General features: G+C 55.6%; 2 protein-coding genes and 1 long non-coding RNA gene across 12 annotated transcripts in view; 2 read left to right on the top strand and 1 right to left on the bottom strand.

The window, feature by feature from the left end:
• DDX11 (DEAD/H-box helicase 11) overlaps positions 1-7,402 on the top strand; it is a 34,153-nt gene extending 26,751 nt beyond the window's left edge. For all 8 annotated transcript variants that reach the window (XM_081821019.1, XM_031037403.2, XM_031037401.2 and 5 more), the window contains 10 exons: positions 220-332; positions 2,934-3,006; positions 3,362-3,465; positions 4,344-4,493; positions 4,784-4,852; positions 4,961-5,061; positions 5,492-5,576; positions 5,882-5,960; positions 6,124-6,278; positions 6,370-7,402. In XM_081821019.1, the coding sequence (XP_081677145.1) occupies positions 220-332; positions 2,934-3,006; positions 3,362-3,465; positions 4,344-4,493; positions 4,784-4,852; positions 4,961-5,061; positions 5,492-5,576; positions 5,882-5,960; positions 6,124-6,278; positions 6,370-6,399 (959 nt within the window). In that variant the 3' untranslated portion in view covers positions 6,400-7,402. The remainder of the gene's footprint in view (positions 1-219; positions 333-2,933; positions 3,007-3,361; positions 3,466-4,343; positions 4,494-4,783; positions 4,853-4,960; positions 5,062-5,491; positions 5,577-5,881; positions 5,961-6,123; positions 6,279-6,369) is intronic.
• On the bottom strand, positions 7,403-24,336 carry WASHC1 (WASH complex subunit 1). 3 transcript variants are annotated; one of them, XM_081821021.1, is made up of 11 exons: positions 24,096-24,336; positions 20,428-20,581; positions 11,445-11,556; positions 11,103-11,249; positions 10,799-10,935; positions 10,410-10,545; positions 9,999-10,200; positions 9,738-9,908; positions 8,838-8,996; positions 7,911-7,979; positions 7,403-7,759 (listed from the first exon to the last, which is right to left on the bottom strand). In XM_081821021.1, exons 2-11 carry the CDS (start codon positions 20,574-20,576, stop codon positions 7,620-7,622), a joined length of 1,422 nt encoding a protein of 473 aa, XP_081677147.1. In that variant the 5' UTR covers positions 20,577-20,581; positions 24,096-24,336; the 3' UTR covers positions 7,403-7,619. The 3 variants fall into 3 exon arrangements, with proteins under 3 accessions (XP_081677147.1, XP_006741897.2, XP_081677148.1); XM_006741834.3 differs by lacking the exon at positions 24,096-24,336 and adding an exon at positions 23,420-23,746; XM_081821022.1 differs by lacking the exon at positions 24,096-24,336 and adding an exon at positions 21,425-21,731.
• On the top strand, positions 23,465-24,992 carry LOC115943807 (uncharacterized). Its single transcript, XR_004078392.2, has 2 exons — positions 23,465-23,561; positions 24,638-24,992. It is a non-coding gene; the product is annotated as an uncharacterized LOC115943807 (long non-coding RNA).
• The last annotated feature ends 1,628 nt before the right edge of the window (positions 24,993-26,620 follow it).

Raw genomic sequence — 26,620 nt, 5'->3', positions numbered from 1 at the left:
TCTCTGAAGATAAATGTGCAAAGGGAGAGGATAGTGCTGTCTACCTCAGGGTTGTCCTGGAGATTAAGTGGGATCTAATCAAAAAGGAGAGTGGTACCTCTCGTGGCTCCTGCGTAGCCACAGCTGAGCTCCCCTCTGCCTTAGACTCACGGAAGTCTTTGTTGGGCCTGCAGCCCGCCTCCTGCCCCATGGAGCTGCCTCTGTCTTTTTTTTTTTCAGGAAGTCTTAGTCAGAGTAGCCTCAAATTCTTGCTCCTGAATCCAGCTGTGCACTTTGCCCAGGTGGTGAAGGAATGCCGGGCCGTGGTCATCGCGGGGGGCACCATGCAACCGGTAAGGGGACCAGAGCCAGCCTCCTGTAGCCCAGGTGTTGGGACAGGACAGCGACAGGGGAAAGCTGCACCGTCAGGCCTCTTCCCGTCCAGTGGGCCCCCAGACCAGAAAGGGGTCAGCTTGAGCAGGCTGAGCACGTCCACCAGGTGGCATTGCTGTACTGTCTCATGCCTGGGCCTTTAGCCCTGGGCGAGGGGGGGCAAGGGCACTGCTGCGGATTTGGCGCTTCTGGAGCCGCAGGACCTCACTTCTCCCAAAGGCAGCTGTTCTGGAATTGCAGGCCCCCATTCGGTGCCTTAGCGCCGTTCCTTTCTTAGACCCACCATAGATGCCACTTTCCCTCTCCTGTAAATTCATAGACACACACACATACATAGGAAAGTATTATGCTTTCATTGTAAAAAGCAGAGACCAACAAAAGGAAAAAAACATCATAATTCCACCAGCAAAAGATTTATTTTAGTGTATGTCGTTATAGTCTTTGTGTGCATAATTTTTATAAATCCACATGCATATTTTAAAAACAAAAATCTCTATCTCTACATGCTGTTGCGACGATTTGGTTTTTTCACTCAGCAACAAAATACCATAAACATTTTTCAGGAAGTACGGACGCATTTATTCCACCACGCTCTGGCTGTACTATGTGAATGTTTTGTAGAACTACTCTTCTGTTAGGTATTCAGGTGATTTCCAGTTTTTCTCTGTTTTAAGCAACACAGGGGCGCATAGAACCATGTCTGCGCACAGTGGTCCTGTCCTCAAGGTATGCCTGGCACAGGACTGAGCCCGTGGAAGGCTCCTCGGCGCTCACGCACTCTGGTCCCTCTCCTCAGCTGCTAGAACCACTCCTGTCGCTTTATTTTCCATTTTTCTTTCTTTTGTATAAACTTGTAGATTTTTGTTCACCTGTTAAAATCATTTCTAGTCATTGCTGCTTTTGATGCTCAGGTGTCTCAGACTCAGCCCCTTAGAGCCCCTACATGCTGCCCTTGGTCCTTGACGAGGCCCCATTAGCCTTGGGATGCTTTCTTGCTTTTTGGAATGACAGAATGCAGAATGTCCCAGGTCAGTTTATACTTTCTTTGCCCCACAGCTGAAATCCTTCATTTCTCCAAGATAACCTGGCTTCTTTATTTGGGAATTGGTGTGTGGAAACCACATCTTGGTTCTGGGTGTTTGTCCTGCTCCTGGATTGTAATTGCTTCTAGGCATTCTGTAGACAGACCGGGGAGAATGGTTTTAAGAAATCATGAGTCCATATTGATATTTCTAAATGAAAATCAGTGAATTTATTTAACCTTACACTGTATCTCTTTTCTCTTGAGCTGAACGTTTCGTTTCTTATTACATTTGCTGTATCTTATTACTTATTTGCTCTATCCCACAGCATACTTCAAATACTTTCATATACTACCGATATTATTCTAACAGTAAACTACTGATTGAAATTTCATTTCTTTGCATTTATTTTTTGCCCTGAGAGTATATCCTACTAAGGATGTATGGTCACTAAGGATATGAAGTCACTTGAAGTCAGGCTTTTCTTTGTGTGCTTCTCTTGTGAATGTGACAGACAGGCTTTCTTGTTGCCATCTGTTTTCAGTTTTAGAGTTTGCTTTTTTATTTCTGACTTAATTTTGTTTTTAAAATATGTAAACACGTATATGGTTCAGAAGTCGAAACCATCTGGAAAGATGCCTTCAGAAAGTCCCACTTCTGTCCGTCTCCAAGCTGCTCCCCGTGCCCAGAGGCAATCATTTTTATGACTGCTGGTCTTTCCTTGCACGGTTTCATTGCATTTTTCTGTAAAACTAAGCAAATATATGTACTTTTCTCCTTTCCTTGTTCCTTACATCAAAGGCCGCGGCGCCATGGTTGGGAGGGTGCGGCGAGCGCATTCACCGGGCCCTCCTGAAGGGCGGTCGTGCGCTCACAGATCACTGCGCAGGATTGTCCCTGTGCATGTGTTGGCTCGTGGAGCTGTATCTTCAGGGGGCACTCCTGGGTAGGGGGAACTGCCAGGCTGAAAAGTAAAAATACGTGCAACTTATTAACTATTGTCCAGTTCCCCTCCAGCTGGAGTTCTGTCTCCCACCAGCAGTGTGTGAGCGCCTCTTTCTCCACAGAGGGGGTCACACTTTTGGATTTTTGCCAATTCAGTAGGTGAAAACCCTGGAGCGCTTTAAAATTACAAACGCGTATGTCTTCCCCGCAGAGGTTCTTCTCCAGTAGTTGAGGCTGGGGCCTGGGTGTGCAGGTTTTGTCTTGAATTCCCACAGGTGATCTTGTTGCATAGCCAGGGGTGAGAAGCACTTTGCCCAGTTTACCAGATTTCCTTTGCTATTCCCACAGTCTCACTGAGACTGTCCAACACTGGGTATCCTTAATTTTTTTTTCTTTTTGCCAGTTTGTTATCTGCGTTACCTTTTACCTCTTTTTCTCTATTCTTATGCACTTACCCACCTCCCAGCCCAGACTTTTGTCTTCCCCGACGTGTGGCTCACTCTCCCTCCCTCCCTGCCAAGGCCCCCCTGCCTGCTCAGGCCTGCAGCCCCCAGCGCCCTGGGGGATCACAGAGCCCTGCCTTGTGGTCTGCAGGTGTCTGACTTTCGGGAGCAGCTGCTGGCCTGTGCTGGGGTGGAAGCTGAGCGAGTGGTGGAGTTTTCCTGTGGTGAGAATCCTTGTCCAGGGTGGAATGGGCCACGCGTCGCACTCCAGCCCCTTGTTGTCACAGTTTGACCCTGTGCTCTTATCAGGCTCAAGGGGCTGAGGAGACCACGAAGCGGGAGCTCCATGCTTTGTCAGCTCTCGCATGAGCTCACGTCTCTCTGTGCTCCCGCACCATGTCCTCGGCCTCCGTGGAGAGGTCTGAGTACCGCCCATGTGTGCTGTGGAAGCAGGCGGGTGGGCGAGAGTGGGAACTGCTCCTCCTGGCATGGAAGACAGGGTTGGGGAATGCTCTTTCCGGACCATGCCTTACAGAATCGTCAGCACCTCGCTTTCAGCCCCTCCCCTGGTTTCTGCAGGTCACGTGATCCCTCCAGACAATATCTTACCCCTCGTCATCTGCAGTGGGCCCTCCAGCCAGCAGCTGGAGTTCACGTACCAGAAGAGAGAGCTGCCGCAGATGGTTAGTGTTAGCCTGTTTGCCTTACCACAGCCTTTGCCGGGGCAGGAGAGTGGTTTCGGGGGTGCTGGGCACCCTGGCCAGTGCTTAGTGTTCGGGTGTTGGGGAGATGAGTGCTGGGTCTTCCACCTCGGAGCCGGCAGAGGCTGGAGAGTGTCCATCTGGATGTTCCTCAGGGGAGGTCTGAGCTTCCCCCTCTTCTCACCCCTTAAGACTGTTAAATATGGGGCGCCTGGGTGGCTCAGTTGGTTAAGCGACTGCCTTCGGCTCGGGTCATGATCCTGGAGTCCCAGGATTGAGTCTCACATCGGGCTCCCTGCTCAGCGGGGGTCTGCTTCTCCCTCTGACCCTCTTCCCTCTCGTGCTCTCTGTCTCTCATTCTCTCTCTCTCAAATAAATAAATAAAATCTTTAAAAAAAAAAAAAAAAAAGACTGTTAGATATGTTTCCTTAGAACCTCGAGGCATCCTTTCAGGATGAACCTGATGAGAAAGCTGCTTGTTTCCTTTGGTTCTCTTGCCATTTGGTTATATCGGTCCCTGCCCTGGGCAGGGATGCAGGGCTTGGGGGCCTATTGCGAGAGGCGCACCTGGGATTTTCAGTGGCCGATGTTGTAGTTGGTGCTTAGTCCCCAGTGGCCCACTAGGCACTGGGCATCGGAGCAGGGAGGCCTTGGCGACACGCCAGCAACAAGTTTTAGCTGTGGTGCACTTAGCATCGTGATGTGTGTGATAGGGAGGGGGGCGCTCCGGGCCACAGGTCTCCCCCATGACTGCAGTCACCCTTGGATCTCTATACTTGGTTTTGAGTCCCAAAGTCAGGAAGCACTGTTTGGATATGGCCTCAGGAATGGCTCCAGGGAGAGCTCTCTGTCTTCCTTAGATGGATGAGACCGGTCGCATTCTGTGTAACCTGTGCACTGTGGTCCCTGGAGGGGTGGTCTGTTTCTTCCCCTCCTATGAGTACCAACGCCAGGTCTATGCCCACTGGGATAAGAGTGGTCTGCTGGCCCGCCTGGCTGTCAGGAAAAAGGTGAGTGACCTCTCAGCTGGATCTCCCACTTGTGAGGACAGTGGCACCCAGAGTTCCTGCTAGGATTTCTCATGCATGTCAGACCAGAAGGTTAGGCCTCATGTCTGGGCCTCTGTTAGTTCCTTACCCCCACCACTTGGAACCCCTGATCACCTTTGGAGAATTTCCCTAGATCCCTTACTCTGGGGGCTTCTCCAGTTCCCAACCTGGAAAACATAAAGGCCAAGAGCAGAGCTGGGACCCACGCATTTGAAACCCTTTTCTGGGAGACATTGTCTGTTTTCCTTCAGATATTTCAGGAACCCAAGAGAGCAAACCAGGTGGAGCAGGTGCTGATGGAGTATTCCAGGTGCATTAAGGTGAGAAGTAACTCCGAGGCCTTGGGTCCAGAGAACGGGGGGCAGCTGCCAGTATCTTGTGTGGCATCCAAGCTTTGGCTCCACAACCTGGGCTGGTATTTCCCACAGTGCTGTGGCCAGGCGGGAGGCACGGTGACAGGTGCTCTGCTTCTCTCTGTGGTTGGAGGAAAGATGAGTGAAGGTATTAACTTCTCTGACAACCTCGGCCGGTAAGTTGTGGGCCTCTCATCTCCCGGGCTCCGCTATTCATCACCCCTCACTCCACAAAACAGCTGGGTCCCTGCCTACAAGCTGATGCCGTCCGAGTCTGCACCCCTGGCTGACTGCTTGGGTCACTCAGCTGTGTGGGGAGGTTGCTTTGGCCCTTTGGCCAAAGGTTCCAGGTGGAAATTAGGCAGAGCATAATCTTGTCAGGACTCCATTCATGTGGTCTGCACTGGGTCTCTCGACTGAGCACACCTACTCCAGGTGGGGAGGGGGAGGCGGAGGCTGCAAGCACAACTTGAGGGGGCTGAAGGAGCGCTGGATATAGCTGTCAATGACGTGAGGGTGAGGCCTGGGTCCTTCATCCTGGCCCTTGGCAAACGCGCTGGGGGCCTGACCACCCACGTGCCATGGGCTCATGTTCCCTCCACCTAGGTGTGTGGTTATGGTAGGCATGCCCTACCCCAACATCAAGTCTCCAGAGCTGCAAGAGAAGATGGCCTACCTGGATCAGACCCTAGTGAGTACCTCCAGTGTCCAGAGGGTGGGAGGAGGCGGCCGGGGAGAAGCTGCTGCGATAACAGGGCCGCACCGCTGTGACCTGCCCACTGCCCCGATGCGTGCCAGTGTTTCTTGTCCGCTCCAGGGGATGGGACGCACCCCCTTGACCTCTGGAGCTGCTCTGCGGTTTCTTTTAGAGCTGCTGCTGGCCTTGTGCCCGCAACACCTGCCCTTGCTCCCACGCCGAGCGGTGCCATTTTCTCAGAACACTGAGCGGCGGGGGGCAAGAAAATGCTAACAAGTGCTCTGCTCTGCCCTCCCCAGCCCAGAGGCCCGGGTCAGCCACCACCAGGGAAGGCTTTGGTAGAGAACCTGTGTATGAAGGCTGTCAACCAATCTATAGGTAGGCCTGGGACTGCTCCTGGTTCTTGGGATGCATGGTGGGAGAATGGGGTGACAGGAAGGGGAGGTTTTCCTTGTCTTTCTGAGGAAGGAGGGGGCACGACAGAAATGTACTGCAGGGGAGGCTGGTTTAACTAAGAGCCCCAACCTCTGTCCCCATCTAGGCAGGGCCATCAGGCACCAGAAGGATTTTGCCAGCATAGTGCTTCTGGATCAGCGGTATGCCCGCCCACCTATCCTGGGCAAGCTGCCAGCCTGGATCCGAGACCGTGTGGAGGTCAAAGCCACCTTTGGTCCTGCCTTTGCTGCTATGAGGAAGGTTGGTCCTGCCTTTCCCTCCCCTCACCCCCCCGCCCCGGGAACTCCCCACCCCCGAGGTCTCGTGCCTCACTGCTTTCCCGTCGCCTCAGTTTCATCGTGAGAAGTCTGTCCCTTCCTGATGGATGGCCCACCACTGCCTGGGTGCCAGGCTCTTCCTTCCCGCTACCCACTTGAAAGGTTTGTCTTGGGCCTGCTCTGCAAGGATCCAGCTGGAGACCAGACCAGCCCTTTCTGGAATCAGAGGGCTGCCAGGACCAGGCACAGGTGGAAAAACCAGTAGGAGAACATCAGGTTGATCCTGAAGAAATGGTGGGTCGTGGCCATCCTGGGACCCATCCCGGGGCAGTTCTGCTCCCGGAATTGAATGTTTGCCCATATTCAGCATGGCCCAGAGTCCAGCTTCCCGGCCAGCCTTCCACCGCGGCAGCTCTGTCCTTCCCTCAGTGCCTGCGCACTCACACATGAGGCGGAACGTGCCCTCCAGCCTTTCCGGCTAGTTTGCTGTACTAGACCTTCACCTTCTCTTCAAAACTAAGAACGTTCCCTGTTTTCCAGCTCCCTGGTGCCCATAGGGCTCCTTCTGCCCAGGGGCCCCTGACCACCTCAAGCCTACCTTCTGTCTGTGTGTTAAGAACTGGGAAGAGCGCCGTGTGCTGGCTTCCCCACCTGCTGGTCTCTCTCTCCCCCCAACCACAGTGCTGGCCCCTAACCTGTTCCATAGCATGTCTGGCTCCCTGGGCCTGGCTCCACGTCCTCCTCCAAGGCAGTGGCACCTCCTTCCCACTCAGCCACTTGAGCAAACTCCACGACACCTCCTCCCCTGACTTCAACAGTGATGCCAAGGGCCATTAGGCTCCCAGCAGGACTATTTTTAGAGACCCCGTGTCTGTCACGGAGGCATTTTTCCCTGTGTGAAAATCTCCGTCCCTCCATCTGCAATAGCCGCCCCTACTGCCCGCACCTCTCTGCTCTCCCTGACCCAGAGACGGGGGCCGTGGTCTACTCGGTGCTCTGCCCCCACCGCTGGAGCCCAGGGGGAGCGGGAGGACAGGTGCCGGCTTGGAGGAGACGCTTGTCCTCCGCACAGCTAGGGTTCCTTAATTAAAAGTGGTTCTTGCGTGATACTGTTGTATTGATTCATGTATTTATTTTAGTCTGTGGCTGGAGGAGAGCACAAGGGCTCCCCCCTCCCAGCCACTTGGCCTCAGAAGCTGGCCACCTCGCTCCTTGAAGAAGGTGCAGGCACAGGCCTGGGACAGTCCTCCACGATCCCCGCTGCTCCACGGGCAGCTTGTCCTGGCCATATGCACGTCCCAGCGGGGAAGGAGGGGCTGAGCCCCTAGGATTCCCAGTCTTCGTCGTCCTCCTCTCCAGGTGGCTGCTGTGGCGGGGGCAGGGGTGGGATGGAGTCTGACATTCGGGCGAAGGCTCCTCCCGGCCCCTCACTGGCCCCTGTCGCAGGTCCTTTCCCAGAGATACCTGGGAGGGGGGTGGAGGGTGAGGGGGAGTTAGTTTGGGATACCAGTTCACCCAGCCACTAGACACTTAAAAACAGGAAAAGGCAGAAGGCGCAGGATACAAAATACCCTGAGGGTCCCAGCCCAGGGAAGGCAGCCAGGCTGCTTCCTACCTTTACGCCTCATGACTAGCTTGTTAAAGAGATCTGACATCAGGTCCCCACCTTGGCTTGTGGCTCTCACTGTGGCAGGAAAAAATCATGGGTCAGATGAGGGGACCAAGGACAAAATCTGCCCCTGGAGTGACCTCCTCAGGGTTTGGTCGTATTTCTCCTCTTTTTGCTCACTATCCACACCTGCCAGCCAGCACCGCCCCCCCCACCCCCCCACCCCCCCCGCTGCCACCGCATCACGGCCAACTCTTGGAGCTGCTGGCCATCACTGGGGCCAGCACTGGGGCACCATTAAACTGGCTGTGAGACAAAGCGGGGAGGTAGGAGGGGCCCCGTTGTATGGACGAGGAAACCAGCCCAGAGACGATGGGCAGTTTGCCTGAGGTCACAGCGCAAAGCTCAGAAACCTAGCTGGAACTCAACTTCGGGACTCCAGGGCACTGTGGCTTTGGGCCCAGGTGTTCTGTTCGTGCTGCATTTAGGATGCCCAGCACGCCTAACCTGCAGCCTCGAGAGGCTTGGAGAAGCGGGACTGAGCTAACCCTTCAGGTCCGCAGTCTCTACAGCAGCTCAGGTCCCCACCCATGTCCTGGGACAGCTCCTGGCAGAATCTAAGAAGATGCTCTGTTATAGTTTGAGTGGGGTTGAGGCTCTGTCTCCAATATACTAGTTTAGAGAGGAAGGTTCTAAGCAGGCTACAAAACCGGGAAGGAACCCATAGCCCAAACAGGAAGGGTGGGAATGTTAGGGACGGCCACCCAGGGCTTCCTGCAGACAGCCTGGGGAAAGCATGGGGCAGGTGTGCTGGGTGCTGCCCCTCTGACCTTTAGGGTGGGCAGAGAGCACCCTGTTGGGAGTCTGGTGGAGGCTACAGAAGGTGGCCCTTTCCTTAGAGCCCCCCTCCCGGAGTGGGCTGAGGATCCTTACCTTGTTCCTGCTCCTTCTGTTTCTTCTTCTCCAGCTTGCGCTCTTTGACGCTGCGGAGCTTGGCCTTGCCGATGCCCCCAGCCTGGCGGATGGACTCCAGCAGAGTGGCCCGGCCACTGGAGGGGTCCACCACTTCCTTGGGAGCTCCCTGGACTGTAGCTGGATGTGAGGGCAGGGTGTGAGGAAGAGGGCTGCTCAGGCAGGCCACGCTGCGGGACAGCCTTGCCCAGTCTGAGGTTCTGGGGGTCCAGAGGCTTCCCCTCAAGCCTGGCTGTGAGAACGGGCTCTTCCTCTTGAAAAAGGAAGCCAGTGGTGAAGCCGAGCCCTGGGAGACCGTCCGCAGCCCAGATGCTGCCTGCATCTGCCTGAGTTCAGCAAGTCCTATGTCTAGGCACCCCAGGTCCCTCTCCAACACCACCTGGGCCAGCGCAGAGGTGGGTCGTGGGAATCTGCTGCTGTGCAGACAGTGTCTGAACTTGACACATGAGCCAACATGGGGTTTTTGTGCTGCCTCTGGGTGCTGGAGATAGACCAGGAGATGTCCTGCTAAAACTGAAATCCTGCAATTTAAGGATATGGGTATTTTGTTGCTGAAGCTTTCTACTGTTTTCAGTAGCCGCCCTTTTCCCACTGGTGTAAGTGGGAATGGGGGACCACCGCTCCACCTGTCCACGTCCAGGCTCCCTCTGCCCTGGAGATGAGAATTCTGGGGGGCTACAGTTTGAAAGCCACTATTTCATGAACCCAGTGGAACAAGATTTTGAAATTAGAACTTTTCTAGAATCTATGGTCACATAAACCTACAGGAAACCCTTCAGGGATCCAGAAATTAGAGGCACCCTCAAAGAGCACACGCCCCCTCACCCTAACCCCCTCCGTGAACCCTGGTGCTGCTCTTACCTAAAGGAGACACGCCACCACTGCTGTCGTCCTCCCTGGCACCTTGGCCCGGGGAGGCCACGGGCTGGGGTGGGGGTGGGGGTGGGGGAGCGCTGACCAGCACAGCTGGAGCTGGGGGAGGCGGAGGCGGCGGCGGCGGGGGGGGTGCCGTTAGCACCCCATCTTCTGGGTCTGAAACAGAAGTGTGGGAAAGTGTGAGGCGCCTAGGAAAGCAAGTGGCCAAGTGAGAGAGTTCTTGCCCAACTCCTACTCTCAGCTCACCCGGCCGGAAAGTCTCGGCCACCTCTGTGTGGAAGGCGGGCAGCTCTGGAATGGTGCCAGGGGCGGAGGGGGCAATGCCGGGGCCCAGGTCAGCGCTGTACATGAGGTCATCAGCGATGCCTGGCAGGTCGGGCAGGTAGGATGGCACGTCAATCTCAGGAACTTGGCCCAGGTCAGGCACATAGAAGTAGTTCTCTGGAACCTGCAGGATTAGGTGGGGGGCATGGGTGGGGGCTGAAGGGGGCTTGGGCCCTGCGGGTTGACCTTGGGGCAGTGAGCAGGACCTCGTGCATACCCATGTGCAGCAGGGTGGGAGCAGGGGCTCAACGGACCCGTCACCTAGAGGACGACGCTGGCGGGCCATGCTGCTTGTCCGCTACAGCCCCCCCCACAGGCACCATCCAGCTCTACCTGTTGCTCCAGCTGCCCCCTCTTGCTGATGGACAAAGGGGCATCGAACAGCTTCTCCTCCGTCTCCGCCCCCAGCGTCACGTGGGTCTTTGTTACAGCACCAGCCAGGGGGTCCAGGAAGACATACTTTTTGTACCTACAGAGGTTGGGTGGATGTCGGGCAGTCCCATCTGCTCAAGGCCCATGGTCCTGACCCAGCTTTCCTACTTCATCAGGGCCACAGTTAGTCTGTACTGTGGACTCCGAGGCCTCACAAGGTCAATCAAGCTGCTCGGCTCCGGGTTGCGCAGCCTGCAGACTTCTGCACCAGAGTCTGATGCCCCCCGGGCTCCCACAAAGCCAGGCCAGGCCACCCAGCTGCCCTCCCAGGGCCCTGCCGTGTGCCGTACAGGTTCTCAGTGGTGTTGAACAACAGCAAGGAGCTGACGGAGCTGATGTTGCTGGGAAGGCCCCCGAGCCCCTCCTCGGCCTCGTCCTCAGGCTCTGGCTTGGTGTTCACACACACGGGGAAGTATTTCAGCTTCTCCTGGCAGGGGCAGGGGTGGTAACACATGGATGGTGGGCTTCGGGGCCAGGCCAAAGTGACCACCCATCCCAATCCAAATCCTCTTAGGGGACAGAACCCTCAGTTCATCCCCCGACACCCAGGGCCACCTCTGGTCACCCCCCGTTAAGTGTGTGAGCTCATGAGACCTGTAGGGCCCACTCGTCCAGGGGGCGGTGCTTGCTCTGGATCCTGTGGCGGGGGCGTCTCTGCAGGCCAGGGTCCTGGGCACCCGTGAAGATGGAGCCATACTCCTGTAGGCGCTCTGGCGCCGGGTACTTGGCACTGGAGAACACCTATGGACACACGGAGTCCGAGGTGCTCCAGAGAGTCTAGGGTCGGGGGAGGTGGTTTGAGCAGAAGGAAGGCTTGAGGTGTGGCTGGGCAAGGCAGGCAGGGACCTGGGCAATGTCAGGAGCATGAAGAGGTAATAGGGATGGGATTTCTGGGACTGCCTGCCAGCCACGGGGACTCAGGGCCACACGGTCTACCTTGATTGCCTTCTTGCTGCCCTTGATCTTCTCAATCTTGGCCTGGGCCAAGGAGACCCTCTCTCCAATGGCCTGTAGCTGCTTCCGGCTGAGCTCTACTCGCTGAGAGATCCTGCCATGGGAAAAAAAACAAACACAGGGGCTGAGGGCTGCTCCCCAAGCCCCTGCAGTCTCCTGCAACCCTGCTTCTATCTGCAAACTTGCAAAGCCAAGGGCTTCGGCAAGAGCCTTTAAAATACAGTGTTACCTGCTTGTCACGACTGACCTTGAACTGTCCAGGTGACCTCTGCAGGGTGTCTAACCTGAAGGGTCTAGAAATGAGCTCTACCAAGTTCTTGGAGCTCTGGGTAGGAATGGGCAATCACCCTGGCCCCAAGGTGGTACCTGGATGTGCCACCTGTCGGGGACAGGGCCCCTGCCTCCAGGAGTTTACAGCCTCAAGCAGGGGCAAGCAGAGAGAAAATCGTCATGACTCCTGTACCTACTCGCCTACTTCCAGATGAGGAGACTGGAGCTCCCAAGGAGGAGGGTCGGGCAAAGCTGGGTCTAAATCAAGTCCCAGACCCAATCACGGGGAACTGCCCTGACACATAATAAATGGCTCACGTGCAAATCCAAAGTCCTCACCATGGTTCTGGTGGCTGTGGTCAGAGCGCTCGCTCGGGGTGCAGCAGGCCCCAGTGACACCAGTGTCCTGCTCTTCCCCGAACATGCCAAATGTATTACCATGTGGCCTCTGCCTCAAATGGAGTGCCATCCCTGCAGACAGCCACGGGGCTGGCTGCGTCACGGGGTACGCTCCTCACTGAAGCCTTCCCGCCCACCAACTCTAAACATGCACCTGTCACTTTCCGACCCCCTTCCATACAGAGCCACTTGACATGCATCTATTGCCTATCTGTGCTCTGAGGGGGTGAGGGTTCGGCTTTGTTCCCACTGTTTTCCCAGCGCCAGCACCTGGAGAGGCTCCCTGAATGGCTAACACCCACGTGCCCTAAACGTAAATGCGCAGGAGCCTCACGCTGTCCCACATTACTGAGCAACGGCAAAGGCCTTCTCCCTGCAGAGTTGACTGGCTAAACAGGGGTCAGGGCATCCTCCTCCCGAACGCTCCCCCTCCTGCAAGAACACCAGCCCCTGCCCGTGGCTGCCACGCTTCACATTCAGAGAGGGCGCATGTCGGCACTCACCTGGCAGGAGGGAGCACGCAACTGAGAAAGAGGCAGAGCCGCGATCGCAAGTTTATGGGGAAAAGGCAGAGGCCGCAGTGGATGGCAGAGGGGCCCCACGGTCTCTGGGGTCAGAGACGATGCACCCAGGGAACGCCAGGACTTCCTTAAAGGTTGAACGGCCAATCTTTCTAAATCAAACTCCACCAACTCTAGAGGATTCTGGTCCCCCAGAGAACCCGCCAGGCCAGATCAGCCAATTTCACAGCCCAGGGGTCTCGGTTCCCTGCAGTCTCCCTGCTTACTCCTGGCTCCTTATGTGCAGGGGGCTCAGTGAGGTGGGGGGCTGAGGTACAAGCAGGTACCCAAAGCAGCTCAGTCTTCCTGGCAGACTGCGCTGAGTGGGTGGCAAAGGAGAGAGAGAACAGAGGGCTGAGTTTCCTTTCAGTGAGAGAACGTAGAACCAGACTTGCATGAGCTCCATCTCTTCTGGCAGGAAGAAAGGTCTCCATGTGCTGAGAAAGGGTACTCACGCGCAAGCTACCTCCTCCAGCTCCCAGCCCGACTACATTCTGCCTCCGGGGTGCGGAAGCCACCTCAGTGGTTATGACGACTTGGCCTGAAGTCAACGTGGAGAGTGGGAGGGACAGCAGAACTAGAGAGGGACAAAGGCTATTCTGTTCCGGTTCTTCCATCAAGGAGAGAAGGACTGATCTCTCTAAGTTGCAAACATAAAGCTTAACCATAAACTCTGGCGAAGTTCCAGAATGGATTATTAAATCGAGGGTCTGTAAGCACTTCGAAGAGAAAGAGGCAGATCCCAGGGGCCAGCATTGTTCTAAAATCACAGCATTTCTTTTTTTGACAGGCTCATTAGACTGGTGTATCAGGGGAAAACCTTAAACACAGTGCACCTTCAGTCAGCAAGGATTCTGACAGCTTCTCACAAAATCCTGTGGACAAGATGGAGCTGTGGGGGTTGGAGGAGAGCACATTTAGGAAAAATCAGAGCCAGATGAGCAACAGCACCCAAAGGGCACCGCTGAAGAACGGACTGATTTCAGCCTTGCACAAAGGTCTCTGGCAGGGCCCCATTCAGCCCACGAAACCCTGGGTTAGTAAACTGGGGATATCGAACGGAGGGTCAAAACGGTCTGCATGGGGAATCAAGACTCAAATAATCTTGAGGGCGGGAAGGATGGACTGCAATCAACAAGATGAAATTGACAAGGGATGAAGTCCAGCATTCAGGTGTAAAAAGTCCAGTGCACAAACACAGAAGGAGGGCTAGCAAGGCCTGAGGTTTTGGTTAACTAGAGCTCAGTGTGAGCTAAAAGTGTGTTAAGCAGCTTGAGAAGGAAATGGGATTTTGGGGCACACAGCTCCTTGTCCCTCCTCCCTTCTTTCAGTAAACAGGGGACATCCACTCTCTTGGGGGCACTAGAGAGAAAACAGACCCCAGATTAATGAGCTAATCTGTGCTGGGCACCAACCTCTCCACAGCTGCATCCCCTTTAAACTGGATCCACATTTTAAGAGGACTCTGAATTCCTTCTAGACTAACTATAAGGTCTGTCTTCATTGCTGTGTCTCTAGCACCTGGGACTGTGCCTGACATGTAACAAATACTGGCTGAATGTAAAGTGACAAGTTCAAGAACGTCCAAAGGAAGGTGATGAGGATGGTGAGGAGGGAGCCACTCATGTCCTACAAAGACGACTGAAGGGTGTTCTGGCTACAGGGGAGGTGACTTAGACAACATGGTAATTCCCTCCATATGTCAAAACCAACACAGTGCTGGCAGGTGGAAAAGCGATTGCTACTTATTCTGTCGCCCCAGCAGGCTGCATGAGGACCAGTACGTGGAGTTACAAGGAAGTAGATCTTGGCTCTGCACAAGGAGAACTTTCTAGTAAACTTTCTTTCTAGGAGAGCTTTGCAAATCAGATTCCAGCAGGATGAGCACCTGTCAGGAATGCTCCAAGGGAGGCTGCTGTGGGGGGCAGGGGAAAGAAGACAGGATTTCCAGGGTTATCCAAGAGCCCACCAGTCAAGTAACGGCCTGCTTGTTGACAAAGCCCCCAGCCAGTCCAGTCTCCCACAGGTGGGAGCCGCGGTGCCGAGAGCGCAGAGCACGGGGGAAAGGACAGGCAGTGGCAGTGCCAAAGGCGGCATCAGGAACGACCGGCAGGCCACATGCGGCTGGGACAGAGCGCCACGACCGACCAGCAGTGTCCTCCACGCAGGTGGGGGAACAGCGGCAAGAGGGCGATCTGTCTGTCGTTCCTCACCTACGCCCCCTGGCTTGGTGGTCTGCTTCAAGGCAGGTCAGTTTCCAAGCTTATCACTGAAGCAAGTCCCCAAAACCCGTTTGCCCAGACCCCAGGGCCGCCTCTGTGGGCGTCAGGAATGGAACTGGCTCAGTCTGCTCAGAGCCTGGGACGGAGATGAATCAGGGAGCACACATCCCCCAGGGAGATAAGTGACTAGTGTGCCCCACAAACCTGGCTCTAACATCTACTTAGCAGAAGTGTGACCTTGAGCAAGTTACTGAACTGGCCTATGCCTCGGGCCTCTTCAGCTGCGACACAGGGATGGGGCTTCTATACCATGGAATTACTGTAAAGGTTAGAATGAGCAACTGTGTGCCCAGTGTTCCCGTACTAGCAGATGGGTCCTCAGTACTATTACTACCCACAAGGTTGGGGGGGAAGAGGGGCTCCAGGCACTCAGAGGAAAGCAACAAGAGGCGGGGCTGAGCAGACACGGGGGAGGACGGTCCAGGCCGAGGAGGCAGGCACTTCACAGGGAACACCATGGAGGCAGAGGACAGGGCTACAGGAAGCGGCTACTGCGGGGGAGGCTCTCCCCCAAGCCCCACAGGGACCACTGCGTGGGCTCTGGGGGCCCCACCTCCCATGCTGACCCCCCCACTCCCTCACAGCCACAGCCGCCCTGCAATCAGCACCCCTGCACGCCTTCCCACCTGCCCACAGAGGCTGCTGGGGAGGAGGGAACACCAGCCTCTCCTTGGCCTTGCGGAGCCTGAACCTGCCCGGACCTTCCCTCCTCCGCTCCCGCTGCTGAGGAATGCTGTGCTAATCATGCAGGCAGCTGACCGAGCGCTTCCTAACCTTGGGAGTCACCAGGTGCCAATCAGTGGCGGAGGGAGAAGGGGGGGAGGGGAGGCAGTGGGGAGAGGATGGGAAGGCGGGGGAGGGAAACAAGGAAAAGAAGGGAGGAAGGAGGGGTTGGAAAGACAAAGGAGAGGAAGGGGAAAAGCTTGGCAGAGAAAAGGAATCCTTCCCCAGGTGGCGGCTTCCCTGCCACATGAGGGATGACGGGAAAGGCAAGTGACGGCACCCCAACTTCCGCACACGGAAGCTGTCCAGCTCCTCTTCCCTCTGTCCCTCCAGGCCCCTCTGCCTCGGCATCTAAGTCATGTGAAGCAGGTGATGTCTCTGGGCGGCTATTTTGGGGCCTGGCTTCTCCCAGGTGAGGGAAGGGCGGATGGCCCAGCAGGGAGAGGCGCGGGTCCAGGAGAGCCTGAGAGGCACTTGTCATTCTCTTCAGGCTCCCGGAGGCTCCCGCTGCGGCAGAGCAGGAGGAAGAAGACCAGCTCAGAATGCTAATTTCCCATGAGCTCCCCTACCTGCCGAACTGGGCACAGGAGCCCCTGGGCTGAGGGGCTTGGGCCTGAAATGGGAGAGCGGTGGGGAGGGGACAGATACCCACCTGTCTCTTCTTTACAAGAGGTTTTCAAGCTGGTGGAATAAGTTTGAGGGGGAAGATTCCAAGCCGGGGTCACTTCCCCCCACAAAAGCCCATGAAAAATGAAAAGCCCACGGGTGTGTGGGTTGCTGCAGGATGGGGGGGGATGGTGGGAGCAGCAGGCGAATAAGGCTGGGTCTAGGCCAGCACCACCCTCACTAGCCCTAACCCCTCCCTTTCCTTCATCCTGTTCCCCATCTGTCATCGTGTCCTGTCATTATTCCCTCTGAAATGTCTCTTATCCAGCCCTCCCTGCCTGCCGCCCCCCTGGACTGCAGCTTCACCCCTTCCATGCCTTGGCTGCAGCAACAGTTCTCAGTGCGTCCTGGGAAGCCCCTGCCTCTCCTCCCGGCCACTCTGTGATGGCTGCCGGCTCAGCCTTCCCTCAGCCCTCCTGTCGTACCCTTCCCTGCTGCAGAGCCTCCCGTGGCTCCCTACAAGGCCCAAATCAAGAGCAAAGCCCTGTCCTGTTAAGGGGAAGCCCTCACGGGCCCTAAGTTACTTACCCTAACTGCTCACTCGCCCCACCATCCGTCCCCCTCCCTCTGCCCTGGCACATTCCCAGAGCACTGCAGAGCACAGAGAGAAGCCCGGGGCCAGCTCCCAAGGGCGCATGTTCAGAGGGGGAAGCAAGGCCCGCGGACACAGACAAAGGTGACTCTTCACACCCTGTGGTGCCGTGCAGGAGCTGGATGTATGGGGCAAGCAGCAGCGTCTACACTCCCAGGACGAGACGTGCCCGTTCAGGCCAGCCTCCCATGGGGAGCCTGGGAGACACCAGGCTCCCATTCAGGCCCCTGAGCCTTTGGCACCCGTTTCTAGAGCCCACCAGAGGCCCTGCACACCCACATTCCTAGCCCTGCCTGACCATGACCTATCCCTCCTACGGCCTGGTCCATGCCCCTCTCCTTCAGGAGGCCTCCCGTGACCATGTGTGGTAGGCAGGCAGGTTTCCTCTCTAGCATCCACTTCTTCCTTACTCAAGTAAGGGCCCTCCTTTCCTTTGGGGAACCCGCTGCTCCCACAGGCTCAGTCCCTGCACTTCAGGTGGGGCTAAAGCCAGGGCTCAGGAGTAATGCACATTAGGGGGTCTAAGCCCATCAGTGTGTCATGCCCTCTGCCCCTGCAATGGGCTCTGGGATGGACAGGAGAACCCAGCCGGGCCAATGGGCCTTCTGAGGAGAGGCTGACACAGAGGGTGTCCCTCTTTCCTACTAGACCTGAATGCGAGTGCAGGAGCTCCGGCCCTGCTGGAGAGCAAGGCCTTTCTGGGAATGGGGCCGACGGAGAAGCAGCGAGCTGGATGGAATGGAAGAAGAATCAGGTCTTGACGACACCAGTTAAGCCCTGCAACTCCAAATCCTGCTCTACTGATTGGTTACTGTTTGCCCAAACTGGTTTGGGGAGTTCCGGTTCCTACTTACTGTCTCTTTTCTGGATTCCTAGAAGCCGACACAGTTCATGCTACACAATGAAGAATCCATCTAGACTTAAGTGTTTCCCCCATCCTAGACTATAAGATCCTTGAGGACAGGAACCAGGTTGCACACATCGTCAGGACCCCTCAGGGTCCAGCAGGCTTGGCACATGGTGGGAGGTCAGTGGAGTGACCAGGCACTGGGCTCCTGAGAGGCACCCTAAGCCCCCTGGCCCATGCCTAGCCGCTCGGAGGGCCCATCACTCACCGCTTTCTCCCAAGAGGTAGATTTCCTGCCCTCTTTGCATTCCATCCCCAGGCACAGGGACATGACACTGTCTACAGGCGCCAAATACCAGGAATGGAAAGGAAAGTACGCTAAAACTCCAGTGCTCCCTTAGACAAAGGCAAGCATACGATCACAGTCCTGGTGAGAAAACGGATTGTTTCTTGCCTCCATTTCAGTCACTGGGCATGGGGAGTCTATCATCTGGGACTGATGGCTCTTAAAGGCCTGGGTCCTCTTGCTAAGGTGTTCCTTGGGCATATTTAGCACAAATACAAGCACGGAAAGGGCACATAACACTCTCCGTACTACTGATAGCAAGTTCATGGGGGGCCACGACGGGCAGCAGAGGATCGGGGCTGACAGCAGTGGGTGAAAAGCGGGAGTGTTTCCTGAATGCCTACTAGCTGCCAGGTGCTTTAATTCCTTCCCAAGTTTCAATTTACTCAATCTTCAGCACAATCCTATGAGGAAGGTAGCATCGTTAACACCATTTGATAGACGGGAACACTGAGGCTTAGCGAGATTAAGTAACCTGCTCGAGTTCACAGGGCAAGCCAGTGGGGAAGCCAGACTGGAGGCCCCGCAGGCTGCTCCCACGCCAACCCCCTTCACCACTCGGGGGCATGGCCCCCTGCTTACATTTATAGTCTGGGTAGGCTTGGGCAGGGAGGGGAGTCAGTGGGCACGTCAGAGGCTGAAGAGTAAGACGGTCTGGTGTTTATACCAAGTCTAACCGAAGACAGTGAACCCATTTTCTGCTCTCACTGGGGAAGGCTTCCGGGAGGAGGCCGGCTTCCCGGTGGTGAAGGGGAGGTTTCGCGGTGAAGTAGCTGGGGTTTCTTGGTCTGGGGAGGGGGTGACTTGGACCACGGGAGGACCCCAATCAGACAACGACTTCACACGGGGTGGGATAAAAGGGCCCTGTGAGAAGGCATGGGGTGGGCCCCAGGAAGGAGATCTGAGCCCCATCTCAGGCTTCTTAACAGCCAGAGAAAGACAAAGACCTGTATGCGGGACAAAACCTGGGACCTTTGCAAGGAAACAGCAAACACCATTAACTCATGTTAAATAACCACCGAGTGAAAATCATTATGGCCCAAGGGTTGTGCCAGATGAGCACTGGAAATTCTCCCACTCAAAACCGTCATCACCCCTCGGGCCCTGCCTACCTCGCCGGCCTCGTGACCCTCTCAACCCCTCACTCCTTGCTCCGGCCACACTGGCTTCCATTCAGGTCCCTTCCACCTCAGGGCTTTAGCTCATGCCCTTATTTCTTCCTGGAACAGTCTTCTTCTCACAATAACTCCGACTCACCCTTCAATTTCCCCAGACATGTTTTCCTCACATACGCCTTCCCCGATAGCCCCCCTCCCAGACCAACTCCTGTAACACCTTATCTCCCCTTCACAGACAGACAGTGGTAATTCCAGAGTCTGGAGCCACAGTACCTGGGCGTGGGCCCCGGCTCTGCCACTCGGGCAAATCGCTTCGCCGTGCCTCAGTTTCCTTATCTACAGAATGGAGAAAACAGCACCTTCTCATAAGGTTGTTCTGAGGGTTAAATGAGTTAACACACTCAGATCCACGGTAGCACACGGTTCATGCTGCATGACTATCAGTTTTTACGAAACTATTATAAATAGGTCTTAATCACAATTGTAATGAAAGAACTAATCATGCCTGTGGTTAATCAGAGTCCGTGTCTCCTGCCAGAGTCCAGGCTTCCCCCACTCTCCACAGCAGAGTGTTCCCAAGAAACCTCCGGTAAGCTAAAATGACGTGAAGTGAAGAAGCAATGATCAGTTCATAAAAGTGAGAATCCGCTTCGGATTTCTTCCAGTTAGTGAACCCAGGTACGAATGTCTGGTCTTTCATCAAAGAAAAGTGGCAGAACGTGAACTTTCTGATTGTGGGGGAAAGCTGTATACTCTCCAGTTAGGACAGGGACACGGCCTTACTCCTTGCTCTAACTAAAGACAGCAGCACGATGCCTTGCACACAAGTGTTAAATAAATATTCAGGATACGAGTGATATGCAGGAATGAGTGAGGACATAGGCACCCCACCCCCCGCACCCCCGTGGGAGAAGGGCAGGAGTTGGGAGAGGAGCACTACCTCTGGGGCCCGTGGATCCACAGGGAACCGGGGGGACTAAGTGGGACAGTAAGCAGTGAGCTCCGACGAGCACTTATGAGAAAGAGCTTCTACGATGGCCTCCTACCTCGGGCCCCCTGGGCACAGGGAAGCCAGCCGAATCACCAAGGTCAGCAAAAGGGCCACAGGGTGCACGCTGACTGCCCAGCCCCTAATCAGGTGCGGGTGGGTGGCAGCACCCACCTGCTAAAGATGTCTCCAGAGACCTTCTGTAGGTACTGCAGGGCGTCCGCCACCTGCTGGATGGCCTCCTCTCGCCGTAGGTCTGGCTGGATGAGGGGCACTGCATAGGTCTGCCCCGCCAACGAGTGCTGGGTCCTCGTGGGAGTCATGGTGCCTGTGGGTGGGAACCAGAGCGTGAGGGGCCAGGTGCCAGGAGAAGAGAGCCCCGCCCCCCACCCCAACTGTCTGCCACAGGCCCCGCCAGTGGAGGCGGGGAGTGGAGGACAGAGCAGTGGGTAGGAGGCCAGGAGCTCCCAGGAGCTGGCACTCTGTTGATGCTCGTGGAGTCAATGAGGGAGGGAAAGTGGTAGCAACAACAGAGACTGAAGAGAAGTGGTCAGAGAAGGTGCTTGCTGCTCGGCTAGGTACCCTTTCCATACATGATCTCATTTCAACCTCCCAAGCCTGGCCGAACAAGAAGGAAACCCTGGCTGCAGTTAAAAAGAGGCTGCAAGCAGAGGGATGGATTTGGGGGGCGGGGGGAGGGGGGAACGCCTGTGTCAACTGCCAAATGATACCCAGGTCTAGAGAAGCACAGGAAATGCGGGCTCCTGGGTTCTTCTCACTTTGACCCCAAGGAACTCAGGACCTATTCCTGAGACAGGATAGGCAGTGGTTGGGGACTCGGCATATGCCAGTGTCTGGGCTCTGCTCTCCCAGGCTATGGCTAAGGGGGGCCAGGAGGAAGGAGGGGCATGTGGGGGTGGGGGCCAAGAAGGGAAAACACTCCTTCCAATTGCAAGATGAGGGCAGAGTCTATTTATACTGGGCTTAGTTCACTCGGCTCCCTGGTGCCACTGAAGCAGCAGTCACGCCGCAGACAGCACTGATTGGATTGGCAAGAGACGTACCAGGCAGAATATTAAGGCACCGGGCCCCTAGAAATAGGCCTAATCACAGCCCCTCAATAGAAGACGGTGAGCAAGACATTAGTCAGACCTGGCACTGCGCTACAGACCTTCTTCGGCACCACGGTGGGGCCCCTGAGTGCAACAGAGGTGGAGGTGGGGCAGGGTAAGTGCGGCAGGGAGGGCTCATGAGGCTTCACGTGGGCTTCGAGAACGGTGTGACTTTGGGTAAGTCGCCTGCCTTCTCTGAATCTCTGATTCTTCCCATTTCCCATTCTGCAGACTGAGAATGACACCACTCTCTAAGATGCGGTTATTCCCAACGCAGCACACCATCTTCTCCAAGCCGGAACTTACTCCTTTGCTCCCTCTGCTGGCTTCCCCAGCCCTTCCTTCTACCCTGGCCTCCTACCCGGCCTCCTACCCCGCCGACACTGGGACTCCTCAAGATCTGAAATGACCAGTCGGCTCTTCCATTTCTTCTCGGGCAGTGACATCCTCAGCTTCCCAGACCCGAAACTGCCTCGAATCCTCATCAGGGCCGGGGAGTTACTCCTCGCCTCCCCACTTCTCTTCCCTCCTATCAAATGGCCAAAGTGGGGCCAGCTGACGCCTAACCCAGGAACTCAACCCTCTGAGACCACCGCACTCCTTTCAAGAAGCCCCCCCCATTTATATTCATATTGATGCAAACTTGCTGGTCTCTCTAACTTAATTCTGTACCTCAGTTTTCCCATCTGTAAGCTCAGGACAGGGTAAAAGGTAGAAGATACTCTCTGTGCACACCTCGAGATGCATTCCTTGTAAGTTACCCCAACTGCGTGTGTATGTGCACAGAAGGGGGTCGTACAGGAACAAATCTCAACAAGGAAGTAGCAGGTCCATTCAAGAATTAAGAGACTGAGTACAGCTAGTTAGTGGTTTACTTCTCCCTTTTTAAATTTTTTTTTTTAAAGATTTTATTTATTTGACAGAGGAAGACACAGCGAGAGAGGGAACACAAGCAGGGGGAGTGGGAGAGGGAGAAGCAGGCTTCCCGCCGAGCAGGGAGCCCGATGCGGGGCTCGATCCCAGGACCCCGGGATCATGACCTGAGCCGAAGGCAGATGCTTAACGGCTGAGCCACCCAGGCGCCCCTGGTTTACTCCTTCTGTCTCCAAACATCTATGGATCAACTATTAAATGCCAGCCAGGATCATAACAAAGATGAATTGGACACTATGCTCGACACAGAGACTGCCTCAAAAACAACAGGACATGGGGGCGCCTGGGTGGCTCAGTTGGTTGAGCGACTGCCTTCGGCTCAGGTCATGATCCTGGAGTCCTGGGATCGAGCCCCACATCGGGCTCCCGGCTCGGCGGGGAGCCTGCTTCTCCCTCTGACCCTCCCCCCTCTCATGCTGTTTCTCTCTCGCTCGCTCTCTAATAAATAAATAAATAAAATCTTTAAAAAAAAAAAACAACAGGACATGATAAGTGCTCTAATTCAGCCACAATACAGTGCTACGGAAGAAGCACCGACGAAGGAGTGATCGATCCCTCCAGAGGTTAAGGGAGTCAGCAAAAGCCTCTCAGCAGAAATCGCATCTCCCTATGGGGAGAGCATTGGGGAGAGCATTCCAGGTAGAAGGACTTGAACAAAGGTGTGTAGGGAACAGCAAGTGGTCTTGAGTGCTAAGGGTATAACTATCCTTGGGCCATTAGCAGGAAAAAATAAAGCAGCCAGATTGTGATAAACACTGCGAACCGCCGCAAGAAGTTTGCTCTGAAGCCCTTAGGCCCCATCTGTCCGATATGGTAGCCTCTGGCTGCATGTGGCCTGCCCGAGTGGAGGTGTAGTGTAAGTACAAAACGTACACCGCATTTCAAAGATTTAGTAGGAAAAAAAATGTAGAATATCCCGTTAAAATGTTTATATTGATTACAGGCTGAAATGACCATATTTTAGATACACAGGGTTAAAGAAAATCTATTACTAAATCGATTTCACCTGTTTCTTTTTACTTGTAAATGCGGGGCTCACATCATATTTCTATTTGATGCCACTACCTTACAGAATCTAGTAAAAACCATGGACCTATCCAGAAAATGAACAGACACCATACCCGCCTGCCAGGGCTGTTTATAATCTCGGAAGTGCATGGAATCCTTCCGGCAAACCACGCAGCGCCCAGGGTCGTCAGCCCAGGTTAACAGCAACGGCGTGGGCAGTCAGGAAGCAGGCGCGGAGAAAGCAGTGAGCGAGAGGTCAACCAAGAGGAGCCGGGGAGGGAAGGGGTCCGAGGATTCAGTTGAGCCCGCCTGCAGGGCCCAGGGCCCAGAGGGGGCAAAGGCACGTGAGGGTCACGGGACCCGGCGGGCCGCGAAAGGAAGGGAGGGCTGGAGCCCGGGGCCCCGAGTCCCGCGGGCCGGCAGGGCCCTCCCGGCGCCCCGGCCCCGGCCTCGGCCTCACGCCGCCGGGTAGAGCGGCTCCCGGGGCGCAGGCGAGCCGGGAGGGGCCCGTCAGACTGGGGGCAGAGGCCCGGCGCCGCTTCCGGCGGGCGGCGCGCGGGGCGGCGGGGCGGATGGAAGCCCGGGCGCAGGCCTGTGCGGACGCTGGGCCCGGCGCCGGGCCTCCCGCGGAGGAAGGGGCGCGGCGGCTCCGGGCCTCGCCGTCCGGCTCCCACCGCCAGGCCCGGCCTCCCGGAGCCCCTCCCTCTCCGCCTCTCCGCGTCCCGCCCCTCCACGTCCCCGCGCCGGGCCCCGCGCCCTCCCCCGACCCGCCCGCCGCCCGCTCCTCACCTGCGCGCCGCCCGCAACCCGCCGCCCGCCGCTCCGGCCGCCGCGCTTCCGCTGCGCCCGCTCCGCCGGGTCCTGGCGCCGCCGCCGCCGCCTCGCCGCCGCTCCGCCTCTCCGGGCGCTTGGCCGGCCGGCGGAGCTCTGGGTGGCCAGTGGCGGGCCCCGGCGCGGAACCGCCCCCCGCCGCACCCCTCGCGCGTATTGCGGGGCGCCGGGCCGCCGCGAGCCCTCGCCCTTCCCCGCGCCCCGTCTCCTCGCCGCCTTCCGCTCGGGCCCGGCCCCGGGCTGCCCGCCCCCTCCGTCCGTCCGCCCCTCAGCGACGCCCCGGCGCCCGACCCCGGCCGGGGCCCGGAACCGCCCTCCCTCCGCCCGCGCGCGCCCTGCTGCCCGGGCTGGGCCTCTGGGGCGGCCGGCCGGCCGGGGGGTGGAGTGGTGGGCGTGCGGCGGGTGGGGTGATGGTTTCCTGCGTACAGACTTTCTGTTTCTCTCTGCGGTTTCTCTGACCGCGTTGGACTCAGGCTCCTCTGAATCCTCTGCCCAAACAGGTTTCGACCTGCATCGCCAGGCTGCAGCGAGAACCCTGCGAAGTCGCTTTAGCGGAATCCCCTAGCCTCTACGTCAGATCACCCTCCATTTCTGACCACATGCCTCATCCCCCACGACCCCCCCGCTGCTAGCCCTTCGCCCTGGCTGCCCTTAGCAAGAATGCTGTTGGTCAGCTGAGCAAAGAATTACCTACCCTCCTAGTGATTTTCCATTCACCGCCCCCACCTCCGCCCCGGCCTGCTCCTTGGCTATAAATCCCCACTCGTCCGTGCTGTGTTTGCAAGTGACCCTGCTTCTGTACCGAGGTCTCTCCCTCTGTTGCAAAGTCCTGAATAAAATCTCTTTCTACTGCTACTGTGTAGTTCTGGTTTCCTTTGACACGTCAGTTTGGGATGACGAGAAAGTTCTGGAGATTGGTAGTGGTGATGGTTGTATGGCAATGTGAATGTACTTAATGCCATTGAACCCACACACTTAAAAATAGTTAAGATGGTCCATTTATGTTATGCACGGATTACAATAAGAAATAAAGCCAGGTGGTATTTTTAGAAGACTAAACAAAAATTTAAATATATAAAGGAAGCATCAGTCCAGAGATCCTGCAGCAGTCCCTCCTGAAATCCATTTCTTCATCTCAAAGTTCTCGGCCCCTGTCTTTTAGGGTTGCCAGATAAAAACACAGAACACCAAGTTAATTTGAATTTGAGATAAAAAATGAATATAGATACAGATATAGAAATAGATATCCCAAACTAGGCAGGAGACACACTTGCACTTAAAAATTATCGTTTACTTGAAATTCAAAATTAAGTAGATGTTTGATATTTTTGTTTGCTAAATCTTGCAAACTTACTCTCTTCTTAAAACTCTCTGAATTTTGTCCTCTTTCCCTGCTGCCCACCCCCATCCTAGAGTTAGGTTAAATTGTCTTTTTTGACAAGCACATTCCAATGTCTTGCTGGCTTGCAGCATACGGTCCCTACTGACGATGAGGAAGAGATGGGTTTCCACCTGTATTGTAGACTGAATGTTTTTGTCCCCACTCCCTCAAATTAATATGTGGAAGCACTGGGTGCCTGGGTGGCTCAGTTGGTTAAGCGACTGCCTTCGGCTCAGGTCATGATCCTGGAGTCCCGGGATCGAGTCCCACGTCAGGCTCCCTGCTCAGCAGGGAGTCTGCTTCTCTCTCTGACCCTCCCCCCTCTCATGCTCTCTCTCTATCTCAGTCTCTCTCTCAAATAAATAAATAAAATCTTAAAAAAAAAAATATGTGGAAGCACTAACCTCCAGTTTGATGGTATTTGGAGATGAGATCTTTCAGAGGTAATTAAGGTTCAGGGAGCCTAGGAGGGTGGGGTCCTCATGGTGAGATTAGAGCCCTTACAAGAAAAGACACCTGAGAGCTGGCTCTCTCGAGCTCTCTCTAGCTCTCTCCACCATGTAAGGACACAGCAAGAAGATGGCCATATGCAAGCCAGGAAGAGAGTTCTCACCAGGAACCAAATCTGGCACCTTGATTTTGGATTTCCAACCTCCAGAACAGTGAGAAATAAATGTATGCTGTTTAAGCCACTCAGCCTATGGTATTTTGTTTTTGACAAATATATCCTGCAAACACATTTTCTCCTCACTCCACCTGAGCGATGACTGAGCAGGTTCTTAAAGGTATTTTAAGGTTTTCAAAACACATCAAAGAAGGGGAAGCGTGCCATTCCGAAAGGAAAGCATGCAGGTTGGGGCTCTGTCACTTGTTCTTTGTGCGCCTCTGGGCAAGTCACCTAATGGGGGTTGCCCCATTTATAAATCGGGCTGGAGAGTGCTTGCCCTGCCTCCTTTTGGGAGCTGCAGAGAAAGGATGTCAAAGAGCTTTGTGATCTGTAAAGATTATTCGTACACGAAAGGAAATTTGTATGTGCTCCAGGATGTTTGTTTACACACACACATGCACGCACACACACACACACATGCACGCACCCCACCCC

The sequence above is a fragment of the Leptonychotes weddellii genome, chromosome 5, assembly GCF_054177405.1.
Source record: "Leptonychotes weddellii isolate Sample4059 chromosome 5, ASM5417740v2, whole genome shotgun sequence".
NCBI lineage: Eukaryota > Metazoa > Chordata > Mammalia > Carnivora > Phocidae > Leptonychotes > Leptonychotes weddellii.
This window is presented reverse-complemented; position numbering and strand designations above follow the sequence as displayed.